This window comes from Citrus clementina, unplaced genomic scaffold (genome assembly GCF_000493195.1).
Source record: "Citrus clementina cultivar Clemenules unplaced genomic scaffold, Citrus_clementina_v1.0 scaffold_2, whole genome shotgun sequence".
Classification (NCBI taxonomy): Eukaryota; Viridiplantae; Streptophyta; class Magnoliopsida; order Sapindales; family Rutaceae; genus Citrus; species Citrus x clementina.
Window position 1 is genome coordinate 20,376,951 of NW_006262688.1, and position 15,166 is coordinate 20,392,116.

The 15,166-nt window shown below is 33.1% G+C and overlaps 1 protein-coding gene and 1 pseudogene across 1 annotated transcript; both read right to left on the reverse strand.

Moving 5' to 3' along the window:
- Positions 1-5,276: 5,276 nt before the first annotated feature.
- LOC18053197 (5' exonuclease Apollo) lies at positions 5,277-8,099 on the reverse strand. Its single transcript, XM_024191331.1, has 4 exons — positions 7,594-8,099; positions 6,936-7,144; positions 6,668-6,775; positions 5,277-6,212 (listed from the first exon to the last, which is right to left on the reverse strand). Exons 1-4 carry the CDS (start codon positions 7,883-7,885, stop codon positions 5,514-5,516), a joined length of 1,308 nt encoding a protein of 435 aa, XP_024047099.1. The 5' UTR covers positions 7,886-8,099; the 3' UTR covers positions 5,277-5,513.
- A 5,315-nt stretch (positions 8,100-13,414) lies between these two features.
- On the reverse strand, positions 13,415-15,166 carry LOC112100951 (annotated as a pseudogene).

The following is a 15,166-nucleotide window of genomic DNA, read 5'->3' on the forward strand; positions in this document are numbered from 1 at the left end:
ATATATATATATATATATATATATATACGTGTATATATATATATATATATATATATGTATATATATGTATATATATATATATGTATATATGTATATATATGTGTGTATATATCTATATATGTATATATATATATATATACTCTCTATTCGCCGATATATATATATATATATATATATATATATATATATATATATATATATATATATATATATATATATATATATATATATATATATATATATATATATATAATAGTTTTGCAATGAGAAATCTTTTATATTATTAAAGAAAAAGATAAGCTAAAAGACCAAAAAAAAATCATATACTCCAATACATTATAGGAAAAAAATACTAATATTTATTTTTTAAGTTTATCTCTTAATTTAGTAACTTATATATAAATATAAAACAGACAAAAAACACATATTTTAATGAACTAATAAATAAAACTCTAAAAATGATTATATCCTGATTAAAGAAAAACTATATACATATATGATAGGTTCAAAAGACACAATTTTAAACATAAATTTAAATACAAATTTTTAACCATTAGATTAAAACAAAATCAAAGGCTAATATCTAATGGATTATATGATGTAGCACATTAATTTTGAAACATTAATACTATAACATTTATTTTTCTCCTCTTCATCAACATAGTTGTTCTTCTTCTTTTTAATAAATTAAAAAATAGAATCGCGCTTCACGCGGCTTTGAAAAAAGAATTTAATATTATTCTTTTTTGTTACTTTACACTCGATGAAACTGATAAAAAATATGAATTGATTTTTTTTTTAAAGGTGAGGCAGTCTTATAAAAAACAAAAAAAAGCTATTAGCCAGCAATACAAATAAAAAAAGCAACGCAAGATAAAGAATAAAATGAGAGAATATATTATAGAGTGATTTTATTCATTCCAATTGTGAGTGTACAAAACAAAAAGATGAGCTCTTCTTTTATAGTTACATAATCACTCCATGAAATTAATGAAAAATTATGGATCATAATTCCTTGTGAGATAGTGAGAGTTATAGAGAAGCTAAATGTTGGTAATAGGAGATAATGGGGGAGACTAAGAGATATATGTTATGAACATCTACATTTATTTTAATAAATTCATAACACTCCCCCTTAGATGTTCATTACAAAGAATATGCATCATTAAAATCTTTACATAATTGTTATTGTGTAATAACAATCAAATTAATTATGAGAATATGAAAAGCCAAATTTAAAAGAAAATTTATCTATTTATTAGCTAATAGAGAATATACAAAGATGAGAAATGATGATGCCACATCACCTCCTCAAGTCCCAACTTTATATATATACTAGAAAATAAAACCGCACTTCACGCGGCTTTGAAAATAGAATTTAGTATCCGTTTTTCTTATTTTACACTTGATGAAACTGATAAAAAATATGAATTGATTTTTTTAAAGATGAGGCAGCCTTATAACAAACAAAAAAAGCTATTAGCTAGCAATACAAATAAAGAAGTAACGCAAGATAAAAAATAAAATGAGAGAATATATTATAGAGTGATTTTATTCATTCCAATTGTGTGTGTACAAAACAAAAAGATGAGCTCTCCTTTTATAATTACATAATCACTCCATGAAATTAATGAAAAATTATGGATCATAATTCCTTGTGAGATAGTGGGAGTTATAGGGAAGCTAAATGTTACTAATGAGAGATAGTGGGGAGACTAAGAGATATATGTTATGAACATCTAAATTTATTTTAATAAATTCATAACACTCCCCCTTTGATGTTTATTACAAAGAATATGGCTCATTAAAATCTTTACATAATTGTTATTATATAATAACAATCAAATTAATTATGAGAAGATGAAAAGCCAAATCTAAAAGAAAATTTATCTATTTATTAGATAATAGAGAATATACAAAGATGAGAAATGGTGATGCCACATCACATTCTCAAGTCACAGCTTTATATATATACTAGAAAATAGAACCGCGCTTCACGCGGCTTAAAAAAAAATTTAGTATTATCTTTTTTTCTTCCTTTACACTTGATGAAACTGATAAAAAATATGAATTGATTTTTTTTTAAGATAAGGCAGCCTTATAAAAAACAAAAAAAGCTATTAGCCAGCAATACAAATAAAGAAGCAACGCAAAATAAAGAATAAAATGAGAGAATATATTATAGAGTGATTTTATTCATTCCAATTGTGTGTGTACAAAACAAAAAGATGAGCTCTCCTTTTATAATTACATAATCACTCTATGAAATTAATGAAAAATTATGGATCATAATTCCTTGTGAGATAGTGGGAGTTATAAGGAAGCTAAAGGTTGCTAATGGGAGATAGTGGGGAGACTAAGAGATATATGTTATGAACATCTATATATTTTAATAAATTCATAACAATCTCCCTTGAATGTTCATTACAAAGAATATGCCTAATTAAAATATTTACATAATTGTTATTTTGTAATAACAATTAAATTAATTATGAGAAGATGAAAAGCCAAATCTAAAAGAAAATTTATCTATTTATTAGATAATAAAGAATATATAAAGATGAGAAATGGTGATACCACATCACCTCCTCAAGTCCTAGCTTTATATAGATATATAGATATAGATATAGATAGATATAGATTTAAACTCCAATTCTTATCTATTTTTTCCTCTCTATCCTTCTCCTCAAAATTTTTCGGTTTTTATTACGCTCAAATTGAAAAGCTTTTCACTTGCACAAAACAAATTAAGATCCAGTGAAACGAATTAAAAGAAAGAAAAAACATAAATTCAGTTATATTTTTCAATTTGTCTTTAGTAGCGTTTTGTTTTTGTAATATATGCCCGAAATATTTTTCAATTTAGATGTGCAGTTTGTTTTACCTTTGGAATTAATTTTTTTTGGGTGAAACCTAAAAGGTTGAAGAGGTGGCAATGAGAGGGGAGAAAAAAAGAAGAATGAAGAAAATAGAGAATAAATTCACTATGGAGAGGAAAGAGAAAAAAAATCATAAAATTAATGCTCTATTTTAACGTCATTAAATCTCAGCCATTTATTTTGTTCTAATCTAAAGGTTAACAAATTTTTACTATAGTTGTGCTTTAAATTTGTTTGTTACATATACCCCTCGTCCCCTCTCTCTCCCCCTATATATATATATATATATATATATATATATAGTGCTAATCTAATTCAAGATAGTGAACTTTATTAAAGTCTAGAAAAATTATTGAATCACATGATTTAATAGTAAAATTAGGGGTGGGCAAAATCGGGTTCGGGTCGGGTTCGGGTCAACCCGATCGGGTTTCGGGTTGTTCGGGTTAGACAAGGAACAATCCGAACATAACCCGAATTAATGACCCGACCCGAACCGACCCGAACATAGTTCGGGTCGGGTCATTAATTCGGGTTATGTTCGGATTGGATCGGGTTGGATTTAAAATGGGTAGAATTGAGTTCGGGTCAATTTGGGTCAATTCGGGTCAATTCGGGTCGGTTGAAATAGGGTCAGTTCGGGTCAATTCGGGTCAGTTCGGGTCGGTTGAAATCAGGTCAATTCGGGTCAGTACGTTTTTTTTTTTTTTTTTTTAAGAACCCGATCGGGTATTCGGATCGGGTCGGGTTTGATCCGAACCGATCACAACCCAATCGGGTTTGTAAATTTCAAACCGATCGGGTTTCGATCCCGACCCGAACCCGAAATTTATCGGGTCGGGTCGGATCGGGTCGGGTCGGATCGGGTAAAATGCCCACCCCTAAGTAAAATGACATTATATTATTAAATCGTGTGATTTAATAACTTTCACAGTCATTACATTATTAAACCATAATTTAATAATTTTTCCAAACTTTAACAAATTAAAAATTTTAGATTAGAACATTTACACACACACATAATCATTCTCAAGCACAGAATTCCCTCTTTTTCTTTTTAATGCGAATATGTTGTTAAGTCGTGCGGCTTCATAGATTTATTTTTGAATGTACTATAAAATCATATAGTTTAATAGCATTAAAATCTTACTATTAAATCATACGATCTAAACACATGTTTGCATGAAAAAAAAAGAGGATATCCGTACTGAAAAAGGAATATGTATCATATATATATATATATATATATATATATATATATATATATTTATTTATTTATTTATAAGCTGTTGTTCTCTATTTTTTGTTGCTGCTATTACTCTTTGTTTTATCTTTTCTTTAGCTTATGATCTTCGGTTTTTTTATGGCTTCCTACCTGCTTGACTTCTTTATGGCTTCTAGGCCGCTTGATTTTTTTACGGCTTCTAAGCTGCTGTTCTCTGTTTTTTGCTGCTGCTATTACTCTCTGTTTTATCTTTTCTTTAGTTTATGATCTTCGGTTTCTTTATGGCTTCTTGGCTGCTTGACATCTTTATGGCTTCTAGGCCGCTTGACTTCTTTACGGCTTCTAGGCTGGTTAACTTCTTTATGGCTTCTTAATTTAATATTAATACTAAACATTTAAAATAGTACTCACCTTTTTACACTACCATGTAAATCGGATTCACCTGTTGTCTTCAAAATAAAAAATTTTTACCATCTCAAATTGCACCCACCACAAGGCCGGACATACCATTTATATTAAATAAACATTTCAAATGATATAACACGCAATAAAATAATAAATTTTATTAGTTCTCGTTACATTTTTTTAGATCATGAAATTTTTAACCCGCATATTTATTTAGTCAAATTGTCAAAACTGAAATCTTCAAAATAAAAAACATGATTAGAAAATCTGAAATATGATATTAATCTTCAAAATAGCTAAAGAGGAGTTTAATTATAAATTTGATTTTTTTTATTAAATTTTGATAACTTTCAAAACTTTATAAATTTGATTTGTTTTATTAAATTTGATAACTTTCAAAACTTAGTCAACGTTCACCATTTTCTAGTGTCTTGGCCATAGTCAGAGTGGTCTGCATATTAGACCATGACTAGTTGCAGGATTTGGTCTATGCCGCCCACTTATGGCCATGGAGAGATTCAACTAAAGGCTCATCTAGATGGTCAGGAAAGTTGACTCCTCATTCTACAACAAAATGCACAATGATGCAAAAATTGCTCACGTTTGCCGCAATTCACTCTCACAGAAAATAATTACCCATTTGACTTCTTTACCTTATTGCAAATCAAGTAAAGACCATGATTGTCAAACTATAATGTGTTTAAACACCACAAGTTTGAAAACAACTATAATAATCTAAACTAAAAAGACACTATAACTATCCCGTGTAAACAATCAAATGACTGATCCAGACGAAGTGCTTTCACACAACCATTTTCTTTAATGAGCACTAACAGGCCGTTGCTTTAGACATCCAAGATAAGTAAATAGAAAAAAGGATTATATTCCTTACACCCTATACCATCATATGTATTCTGCAACCATACGATACACTCTGAATTCAAACCTATACAGGTAACATTACTTGCAAGAATTTCAAGCTTACCTGATATTGATATTTGACACTAAGCAATCAGAACTCTCACTTCGGCAAGCTTCGCACCTCGTCGGGCCCGCCTAAGGGCATCCACCTTACTCATGTGAACTCCTAAAATACCTACTTCTGCAGTCCTACGTTTCCTATCTACCTTAGTGGATCTACCACTTTCAACATTGAATTTTATTTGGGCGGCTACAACTGTTTTGTGCTGCACTCTCTTTTCCTGGTTATACCTCAGTGGTGGTTGATTTGCTCTGCAAAGGTGGCCAAAGTAGTAAAGAGGGTCAACATAACAAGATGATGAAGACACGATGCCTCTGATATTCGATGGCTGGACAAGGTTTAAAAATTTCTCTATCTCTGTAAAGCAGGAGTGATCAGAATATGGAACTGAATATATGCACTTATGAAACCTGTCCACTGATCCTAAAGCTTCCTTCAGTTTCTCAGTCTGAGTCCCACTCGTTGCTCTCCATTTGCTCTGGTAAGAAGAAAAAAGAGAACCAGGAAGACTGCCACCTCCTTTAAGAGGCTGAACCACCCAAGGAAGACCAGATGGCATAATTCCAATGGTTGGGTGCATTGTATTTAAACTCTCTAAAGTATCAACGCTAAAACTATACCGTGGAACAGCTCGCACTCTAGTAAGAGAAGTTTTGGTTGTGAATATGTCATGGAAGCCAAGCAGATGCATGGTTTGCAGGCGTTCTGGCCACACCCAAATCTATAAAAAAAATGTGAAACAAGAAATACAGAGTAAATATCTGCTTTGGAAATAAATGCAAAAATTTTTATTCCACTTGCTTGTGACTAAACAACATTTTGCAAGAGATGAAGAGGACAGTTTTAAGTTCTCATGGCACATGTAGGAGGAAGAACATACAATTGGATGCATCCAATAATACATGAGTGACAATACATTAGATGTATGAATTTGGCCACAATTAAATCCACCAAATGACAATCTAACCCGCCCAGTTTCTAAAAAGTAAAACATATTTTAGATGTTAGAAGAATAAAAACTATCAAAATCCTTCTAAATCATCTACAAGTGATCCAAAAATTAGATAACATGTCAATTTGCTGTATATATGCTATTGATTTCATCCCCCTTGGAGAGACCATCGTGACGATCGTTATGTAAGAAAAGGTTTTCCGATATAAAAAGGGTGAGCAAACCTTTATATTGAGCTTATGCGATATGTGAAATAAAAGTTCTTCTTTTCCAAGTGAGTCAATCCCAATGATGACGTCATGATCTGGATGGGAGGCAATTATGTCAACAACCTGTTTTCAGGCAGATAACTAACACTACAAATCAGTACCTGGACTATTTCTTTCATCTACCATTTTAATCTTTAATTCAGTAGATAATTCTGGAGTGAAACTGAAAGTTGTCAAACTAGAAAGGAAAAGATAACGCAGGAGAGAAATTTAAAAAGTGTACCTGCTGAGCTGCAACTTCTCGTGAAGGAAAAGCATATGATGGATTGCAATATGTGTTATCTAAATAAAGAATGTCGACTACATCATCTTTTAAAGCTTTGACGAGCGTGTTCCTTCCTATCTCGGCCCTCTCATTACTTGCTTCCCAGCGAAAATCACCAGTATAGAGCAGGCATCCAAATGCTTCGCGAAATAACGGCATCACCGAGCCTGCCACGTACGAAAATCATCATGATCAATCAAAAAAATTGCCACAATTTTCTCAATAACAACGATCGTGATAATACCGTAAGTAGAAAACTGAACTGCCTAGAATTCCTTCCAATTGAACATAAAATTGAGGTATTAAATATCAATAAAAATAACCGTATGCAAAAGATAACATTCCCCACTGAAGACACACACCATATATTCAGAATTCGGATGTCAATAAATTTATGACTTTGTTCAATTTCTTGTTTATTTTTCAATATATGTCGAGCAACCTTTTTGTAATTAAATTATTTCTCGCTATACAATTTTATTAGATGATTTAAACGCGTTTATTATCGTGTGTGCGTGCGACCGTGTGTGTTGTGTGTGTATGTATCGACTTCTCGAAAGTAATGCAGTCCGTTATCAACGCCGTTATCTTTACTGTCAGCTTAATCGGGACTTACCGGGACAATGGTGAGCGTCAATTGCGCTAACTTCGACAAACGTCTTCTCTCCGGAAGACGGCGAGACCACGAAGATCGAATGCCACGAACCGATATCGAGGACGCGAATCAACGAGAGGTCCAAGCCGGGGAACTTGAGGGGGAAGAGCTTGGCGGTGAGTCGCGAGCAGAAGAGTGGGCCCCTCGCCCACGCCGAGCTCAGGCCTTGGGTGTGGTCCAAGTGTAGGTGAGTTAAAAAGTAAACCTGACTTCCTTCTGTCCATCGATCCACCGAGATCAGGCCTTTCTCCATTTTTGTGCATGAGATCAGCGGTGGCGGTTTCTCAATTGAGAGGGAGAATTAAAACGGCTGTATTTTTGAAATTTCAAATATTTTTCAGCCTTTATGGATGAGTGAACCCGTTACCCGTGGCTCCTGGGTAGTGGAAAGCTGAAATGCTTCAAGTTGTTGTGGACCCGTGGCGCTACTGGGTAGCAGTAGCACATCTTTGGATCCTACGGCGTCGTTTCAGTCAGCACCCTGCACCCGCACCGGTTGGCTTTTTCAAAGAGATTGAATGACGTAAGTATTTATCATTTTAGAAGTCATTTTTTCAAAGATAATTATCTGAAAGAATATTATTTTAAAGAAAAAGTATTTATCATTTACTCTTCAAAGACTCTCCCAATATTAAAGAGGATATTTATTCCTTCTACACATTGGAAAAGATATATAATCATATCTAATTATATATTTAGGAGGTAAATGAAGTCTCAATATATACTCACAGTCAAAGGACACCAATATAAACATGGCGTATTTTTTAGGATGAAAAATAGTGTATAATTATGTAGTGTTTTAAATTATTAGTACATTGAGTTCGTGTTCCATGGTTATTATTGTTCAGTAATTTTTGGTGGAATTAAATTTAGGGGCAGTAAAATGAATAAATTAATCGAATTTGAATCGAATAGTAAATGAATTAGGTCAAAATTCTACGGATTTAGATTCAATTTGTTTATTAAACAAGTTGAAATCTCAAGATTCAGATTCTCTTTTTTATTAAATGAATATTCAATTCGATTTGTTTAATTAATTTAGTAGAATCAATAAATAAATCGAATTGAATCGAATCTTAATTCATTTACTATTCATATATCTTATAATGAATCCATAACGAATCGAATTAAATATGAATTTGTTTACAAAAATATAATTAATAAATAAAAATTAAGCAAAATAAAATATAAAAAGACCAAAAATTTAACATCTTATAAAATACAACTTATTATCATTTATAATTAATATATTAGCCTTCAAACTATAAAATTTTCATACATATTTAAGGATAAATAAGTAATTTAATTAAACGAAAAAGTAAATGAATTAATCATATTTGATTCGATTATAACCTATTTATTAAGCGAATCCTAAACTAAGAAATAAATAAATATCCTCAAACATGAATTCAATTCGTTAAATTAGCGAATCAAATTGAATAAACGAATCCTAACTCAGATTGCCACTCCTATAATTAATTAATTAACTATATTTTTACTTATTTAAAGAAAATGAGAAGTGAAAAACAAACGAACCTATCACAGACAACTTATCCAATAAAAACATTTTCCACTAAACCAAGAATCAGCTTAGCAAGTTAGCATGATAAAAATAAACCCATTCCAAGAAAATGCAACGTTCTGTTAACTGAAAAAGCTACAATTGCATGCGCATGGACCTTGGTACATGTAAATTGCAAGGTGCTCTGAGTATTTTTTATGAATCAAAGAATGAAAGAATCAACATAGAACATTGCGGGTAAGTTCTCGCGCAAGCCCTCAATTGCGGAAATATTGTTTTTTAACAGATTCAGTATATGAAGTCCTCGAGGAAGGGCACCAGCGGTGATCCTCACTACAAGGAGTAAAAGGACAGATAAAATGTTCAACAAAAGCGATACTTCCTTGGATCTGGAGTACACTATTTTTGCATGTAATAGATAATAAATGCACAAGGATAGAGCTGCCAATGGACGTGCATACATATGGCATTTCCTGATTGATTGAGACCCTGAGGCTGACAAATGCACTAAAAAAATCGGATGGCAACCGATCTAAGATTTGACTGCTGAACTGTTGTGGCGGAGGCACTCAAAAAAGATATATATATATATATTTTTACAGCTTCCACGCCAGTAGTTACCTTACCATCCACTTTAATAGCAGTTGGACCATTCAAGCCCTCAAAATCTCTCTTCACCTGATCATTAGAAACAGATGTTTCATTTGATTCTTCCAATTGGCTGCAATGCTAAAGATCATTAACCCACTCTTGAATGCGCTTAATCGTAAAATGCTTGCCCGGCAATTTATCCCACTGGCCATCCGCGGATTCTCCTTGAAGGTATTTTTCAGAGTTCTCATCTGGCATTACCCAATCTTTTGCTAAAGCAGAATAATTATAAGAATCATAGCAATAGTCAGCCACAGAGTTCGCAAATCTGTTTCCTCCATTTTACACAGATCAGCATATCTTTCTTGCTTTTGCATAACCTGTGCGTCAATGTTCTGAACTGAAGTATCTTTTTGCCACATGTGACATGCCTAAAATCTGTAGATAATCAGAAGATCTGAAATGAGGAGCAAAATGTTTAAGAGTAGAGCATTCTTTGGAAGGGCACAAAAAATCTTTGATGTTAGGCAAAGAACATGATTTTGCGATCAAAGGAAGGGTATGAGGCATAAGGTCAGTACAATTATCAGCAGAGTCAACAAGACCAGATATTGGTTGTGGCCTTCCTTTTTGAATTACGAGAATCTCCGATTGAGAATATAGATTCATTATTAATATGAAATAATATTGAGAGTGGAGCTTTTTGATACTGGGTGGGCTGACAACCGGAGCCATTTTGTACTGTTTGACCATTTTGGTCATTGGGAATCAGAAGAGAACCCCTCAGTCTCCTCCTGTATCATTTTCACCAAGATACTCCCCCTCCCAGCATAGTCAACTTCCAAGAGATAGGCTTTTTTTCAGCTGTCCTAACTTACGGATCCCCATGCCATTTTTCAGAATTGATTATGCCCTTTATTTCGTCTGATTTCCAAACACGTTCAATTGAGGAAGAACTTGCAAGATGCTTGGCATCATCTGTTGAGTGCATGAAGAACACCAGGTCGGCCATGCAACTAGTTCCATCCCAGAACGGATTGCTTCATCTCTTATATACGAGCAGAGCATGTGGGCAAGCATGAGCCGATCAGAGGAGAGAACAACCAGGGAAACATACCGACCAGAAATATATGCCGAGCCAATACTCATCCCCAGGAAAGCGGGAACACGATCCCACAAAACCGCGGTAGTTGCGTTTCTCCCAGAACGGTTGAAGGACACGCGAGATCCACGTTTGCCCACAATCTAACAGTTAGAGTCCCATGAGGGGCTACCACCACCCGAAAAAGGAGGAATCAGGGGCAAACGGAAAACGTGGGACAAAGGGCGGCTATAAAAAAGAAAGACATCGAAGAAGATGGGGACGGAAAAAGAGAGAGAGAGGGGAAACGCTGCCAAATTGCAACCAGGCCATTTCCTTACAAATTTCCTGAAATCATATTACACTGTTTTCCCGTAAACACCTTGTGCTAACTTAGGCATCGGAGGGTTTACGCCGGCAAAATCACCGGCGTCTCTGATCCGTTTTTGGTGAACGCAGGTCTAGCGAGGGAAAAGAAGGTGATTCCAGCCTGAGTGGTTCGAGCAACAGTCAATAACGTAAACGTTGGTGAAAGAATCTGGTCGGTCTAAGGACGAGCAGATTTCAGCATCAACATCATCATTGATTTTAGTGTGTCCACGTGCACTCAATAGAATTGTTTTTGCATTCATAGAATTAGGTGAATCTTTCATTGCCTGAATTGCTGCGAGTCTTGCAAACTTTTCCACATTTCTTCAACCGATGATTGAACTGTTTTCTGAGGGAGAAGGCAATACTCAGGAATTAGACATACAAATGAAAAAAAATAAAAGAAATAAAAACCCTAGAAAGACTAAATCCAATTTCAGGAAAATGAATTGATTCTTCCACTTACCTTTGGTCTCTGGGAGTAAGTCTTGAGTACTGAAGCACGAAAATCTCACCATTGTAGCAATATTGACCAGAGATACATCAACGCAAAATCTTCCTTTTTGTTGTAAAAAGAAAAAAAAAATCGGAAAAACTATGTATGACCAAATAAAGACCCAAGAGACAAGCTAAGATCTATATTCTGGTACTTAGCAAAAGACGACCTTAGCCATAATAGAGCGACAAACCCATAGAAACATGGCACAATCTCCAAACACGAGATAACCTTGATCTTCTTAAAACATAAAGTAAAATTATTTCCTCCCCCCCCCCTCCCCCCCCCCCACCCCCACACCCACTAAGAGGACAGTAGCCAGAGTGAAAAATGGTAGTCGGAAAACCCAATCCCTACCATGAATAAGAGGGCTTAATTAGCCTGTCAAAATGACAAAAGAAAACAACCCTTTTGATCCATAGATCAACAACAAAAGTATATTAGACACTTAAAAGCATAACTAAACAAACACACATATTCATGAAGTTGCAATGGCTAAGTTCCAAAGTATCTATTGTTTCCTTAGCTTTATGTTAACTTTTCAATACTTCACACAAATCTATCAGGTACTAATTGGATACATGACCCACATAGATGTTATGATAAAACATGTACAAATCCACATATATTAATAAAGCAACTCAAAAGAAATCAACCCATAGGCCATAGCTTAATAAATCCATTTTTTATCTAGAAGCTTCATCAAGCATCAATGAAATAGATCTCAAACAGTTAACAAGAACAATTTTAACAGCCAAAAAGTAAATAAATAAATAAAAAAGAAAGAAAGAAAAAGTGACCTCTTTCCAACTAGATTTTATTTCCTTAAATACGAGGGGATGTCGTACTTTTTCTTACTTTTAGATTTGTTAAAAATATTAGTTGTACTATACTATCTACTTAAATCATATTTATTAACAACAATGTTATTCTATGCAATTTCATTATCATTAGCGGTTTTTATTAAGATTAAGATGGCTCGAAAAAAAATATCTTTCACATATACATGTCATGATTCTATTGCATAATTGTACATATATGTCTAATAAATACAAGTAGAAATCATAATAATGAATTTATTATTGACTAATGTATATTTCATCCCCAAAAATAAAAAATAAAAAGAGAGAAAATTGTTCACATCACATAATGAGTTGAAAGACATGTGAGAATAGAAGATGGTGAGATGAGGCAAACTTTTAACATAGATATTGGGATGTTCCTCATTGTGAGCAAGGAAGCCTCTGGCAAAATAGTTGAGGGAGGACATGGAGCGTACACAACCTATCGCATTGGTGAGGTTGTGAGTGGTGAAGGAGCGAGCTCTAGCTAAATTGTATATTGCTTTTAAATTATTTCATTTATCTTTGTTGTTGTGATTTGGTATAAAAATATTGCAGGATTATTTTCAATCTTTTCAACTGCAATAGATTTTGTGACTATATTGAAATGTTAATGTTTGGTTGCTTAAATGTCAATGGATTTTGAATTACATACGAATATATTATATCTAATTGACCTTTTGCATCCATGTGCGATATTGTCATGTGATAGGCAGATTAATAAATCCTAAGAAGAAACTTCATGCATCATGTTTGTCTTCAATTGTCACATCCTGCTAGAGAGATTTATTAGTATACTTTGGTGGATCTATATTATATAACTATGTTTAATGATTTTGCAAAGATTTCCCATCATTTGAATACAGCTAGAAAATTGCTTTTCACCTATAGATGACATCACCCAGGCCTTTCAGGAACACTTGTGATATATTGTCTGTGAAATCGCCATGAGTGATGTGCGTTATTCCTTTTACTCATCCCTTACTAATTATGTCCAGCACCTTTCTGACCAAATATTTATGTTCTAGCATTAGTTAGGATGGCAATGTGCAACCATCAAAGTTAAGTAGAGGTTAATGAAAAGACCTGCACGACAAATATAATAATTAGCCCCATCAAAGCTTCATCTAGTGTAGTGTTTTCACTAGGGAGTTGGTCCTTCAGAGAAAAGCTACTTTGGGCCAAAACCCTATTAAGAGACACAAGCTCAAATCTTGGGATTTTAGTATAAGTCAATCTTCGTTTGGAAGAAAGCTACTGCAGCAAATATACTTTATATTATCAATCAAGTCTTTAGGCAAATTTCAACATTAAATAGTAATTATGACCTTCTTGCAAGACAGAAGCCATTGAATGGACTCCACTAGATGGTAGGCCAATGAGTACATCTCTAGGCACAATGGTTTTCTATCAATAAATGAATCTTTTTTAACAATGCCAACCGTAAAACCACTGCGATCATACTTACCCGCTGTATAAAAATTTGGCATCTCTGCAGTTGGAAAGGCACAACATTTCCAACAAAATTAATTAAACGAGTTACAAAAACAATAGTAAATTTAATTATAAGAGAAACAAATAAACTAATATCCCATAATGCTAACATTCCATAACGATTGTAAATGTTAAAATTCTAAAAACATTACATATTGAATGGATATGTTCTTTGGCTATCAGACAACAACATGGACAATTGATGAGAAATATGAGTTTGTTGGACTCTTATGATCTCTTACTTCCTATAATTAGAACAGTGCTTTAAAGTTGGAGCAAACATTTGTGGTAGGCTGAACATTGCAAGACCAAATGAACTTGTCATTTCTAGATAAGCAGATTCTAAAATTAGATTTTCTCTATCTTTAAATTCAGTACTAAAATGACATTCCTATAAAGAAGTAGTAACTAAACACTTAATAACAAATGTAACTAATTGAATGGATACTAAAAAAAAAAATACACACATCTTTTCCCGAAGATCACAGTTAAATTGTTGGCAACTGTTAGCAATACCTTTTATAAATTGAAGAAGAAATATAGATAATCAACACAAGGTTGCTAATGCAAAAAAAATTGACACCGTTCATACATCCCCAGCAATTGACTATCACATGTACCTTTTTAGAAAGATCAACATTTGGGTGGCTTGTCGCAAAGTAATTTAGGAAAATTAATGGCTTTGCCTCAAAAGTAACAATATCATTAACACTCATTGCAACCTAAAAGAGAATTACAGTAGAAGCTAATAATAAAAAATTCATACCAATGGTATCATGGATTCCAATATCAAATGCCAGCTTAAGTTTAGTTCTCGCATCATCAATACCCACAGTAAGGTAAGAATTACTTGGTCAAAAGAAATTCGTTAGCAAACTAATACAATGACCCCAAAAAATAGTTTCAACAACCTAATCATGTCACAAGAAACTACTCAATTTAATTTTTCAATCAAAAGGTGAGCAAACAATATTAAGAAAAATCCCAAGTAATCAACCTAATAGTTTAAATAATATTACTTTACCCTCAATCGTTAGTTGGTACAAGAATATATTAATGTTTAACAGTTGACCGTCAATAACATTGATTGATCCAAAAACTCTTTCACTTTGACCCATGAATGCAGAGTTTTTAACCAT

Bases quoted from the DNA above. Each gene is read 5' to 3' on its own strand.
- LOC18053197 (XM_024191331.1), bottom strand. From the start codon at position 7,885: ATGGAGAAAGGCCTGATCTCGGTGGATCGATGGACAGAAGGAAGTCAG. The intron at 7,145-7,593 runs GTAAGTCCCGAT...CGTACGTGGCAG, and splicing joins TGACGCTCACCATTGTCCCG to GCTCGGTGATGCCGTTATTT. The intron at 6,776-6,935 runs GTACACTTTTTA...GCCTGAAAACAG, and splicing joins GAGAAGTTGCAGCTCAGCAG to GTTGTTGACATAATTGCCTC.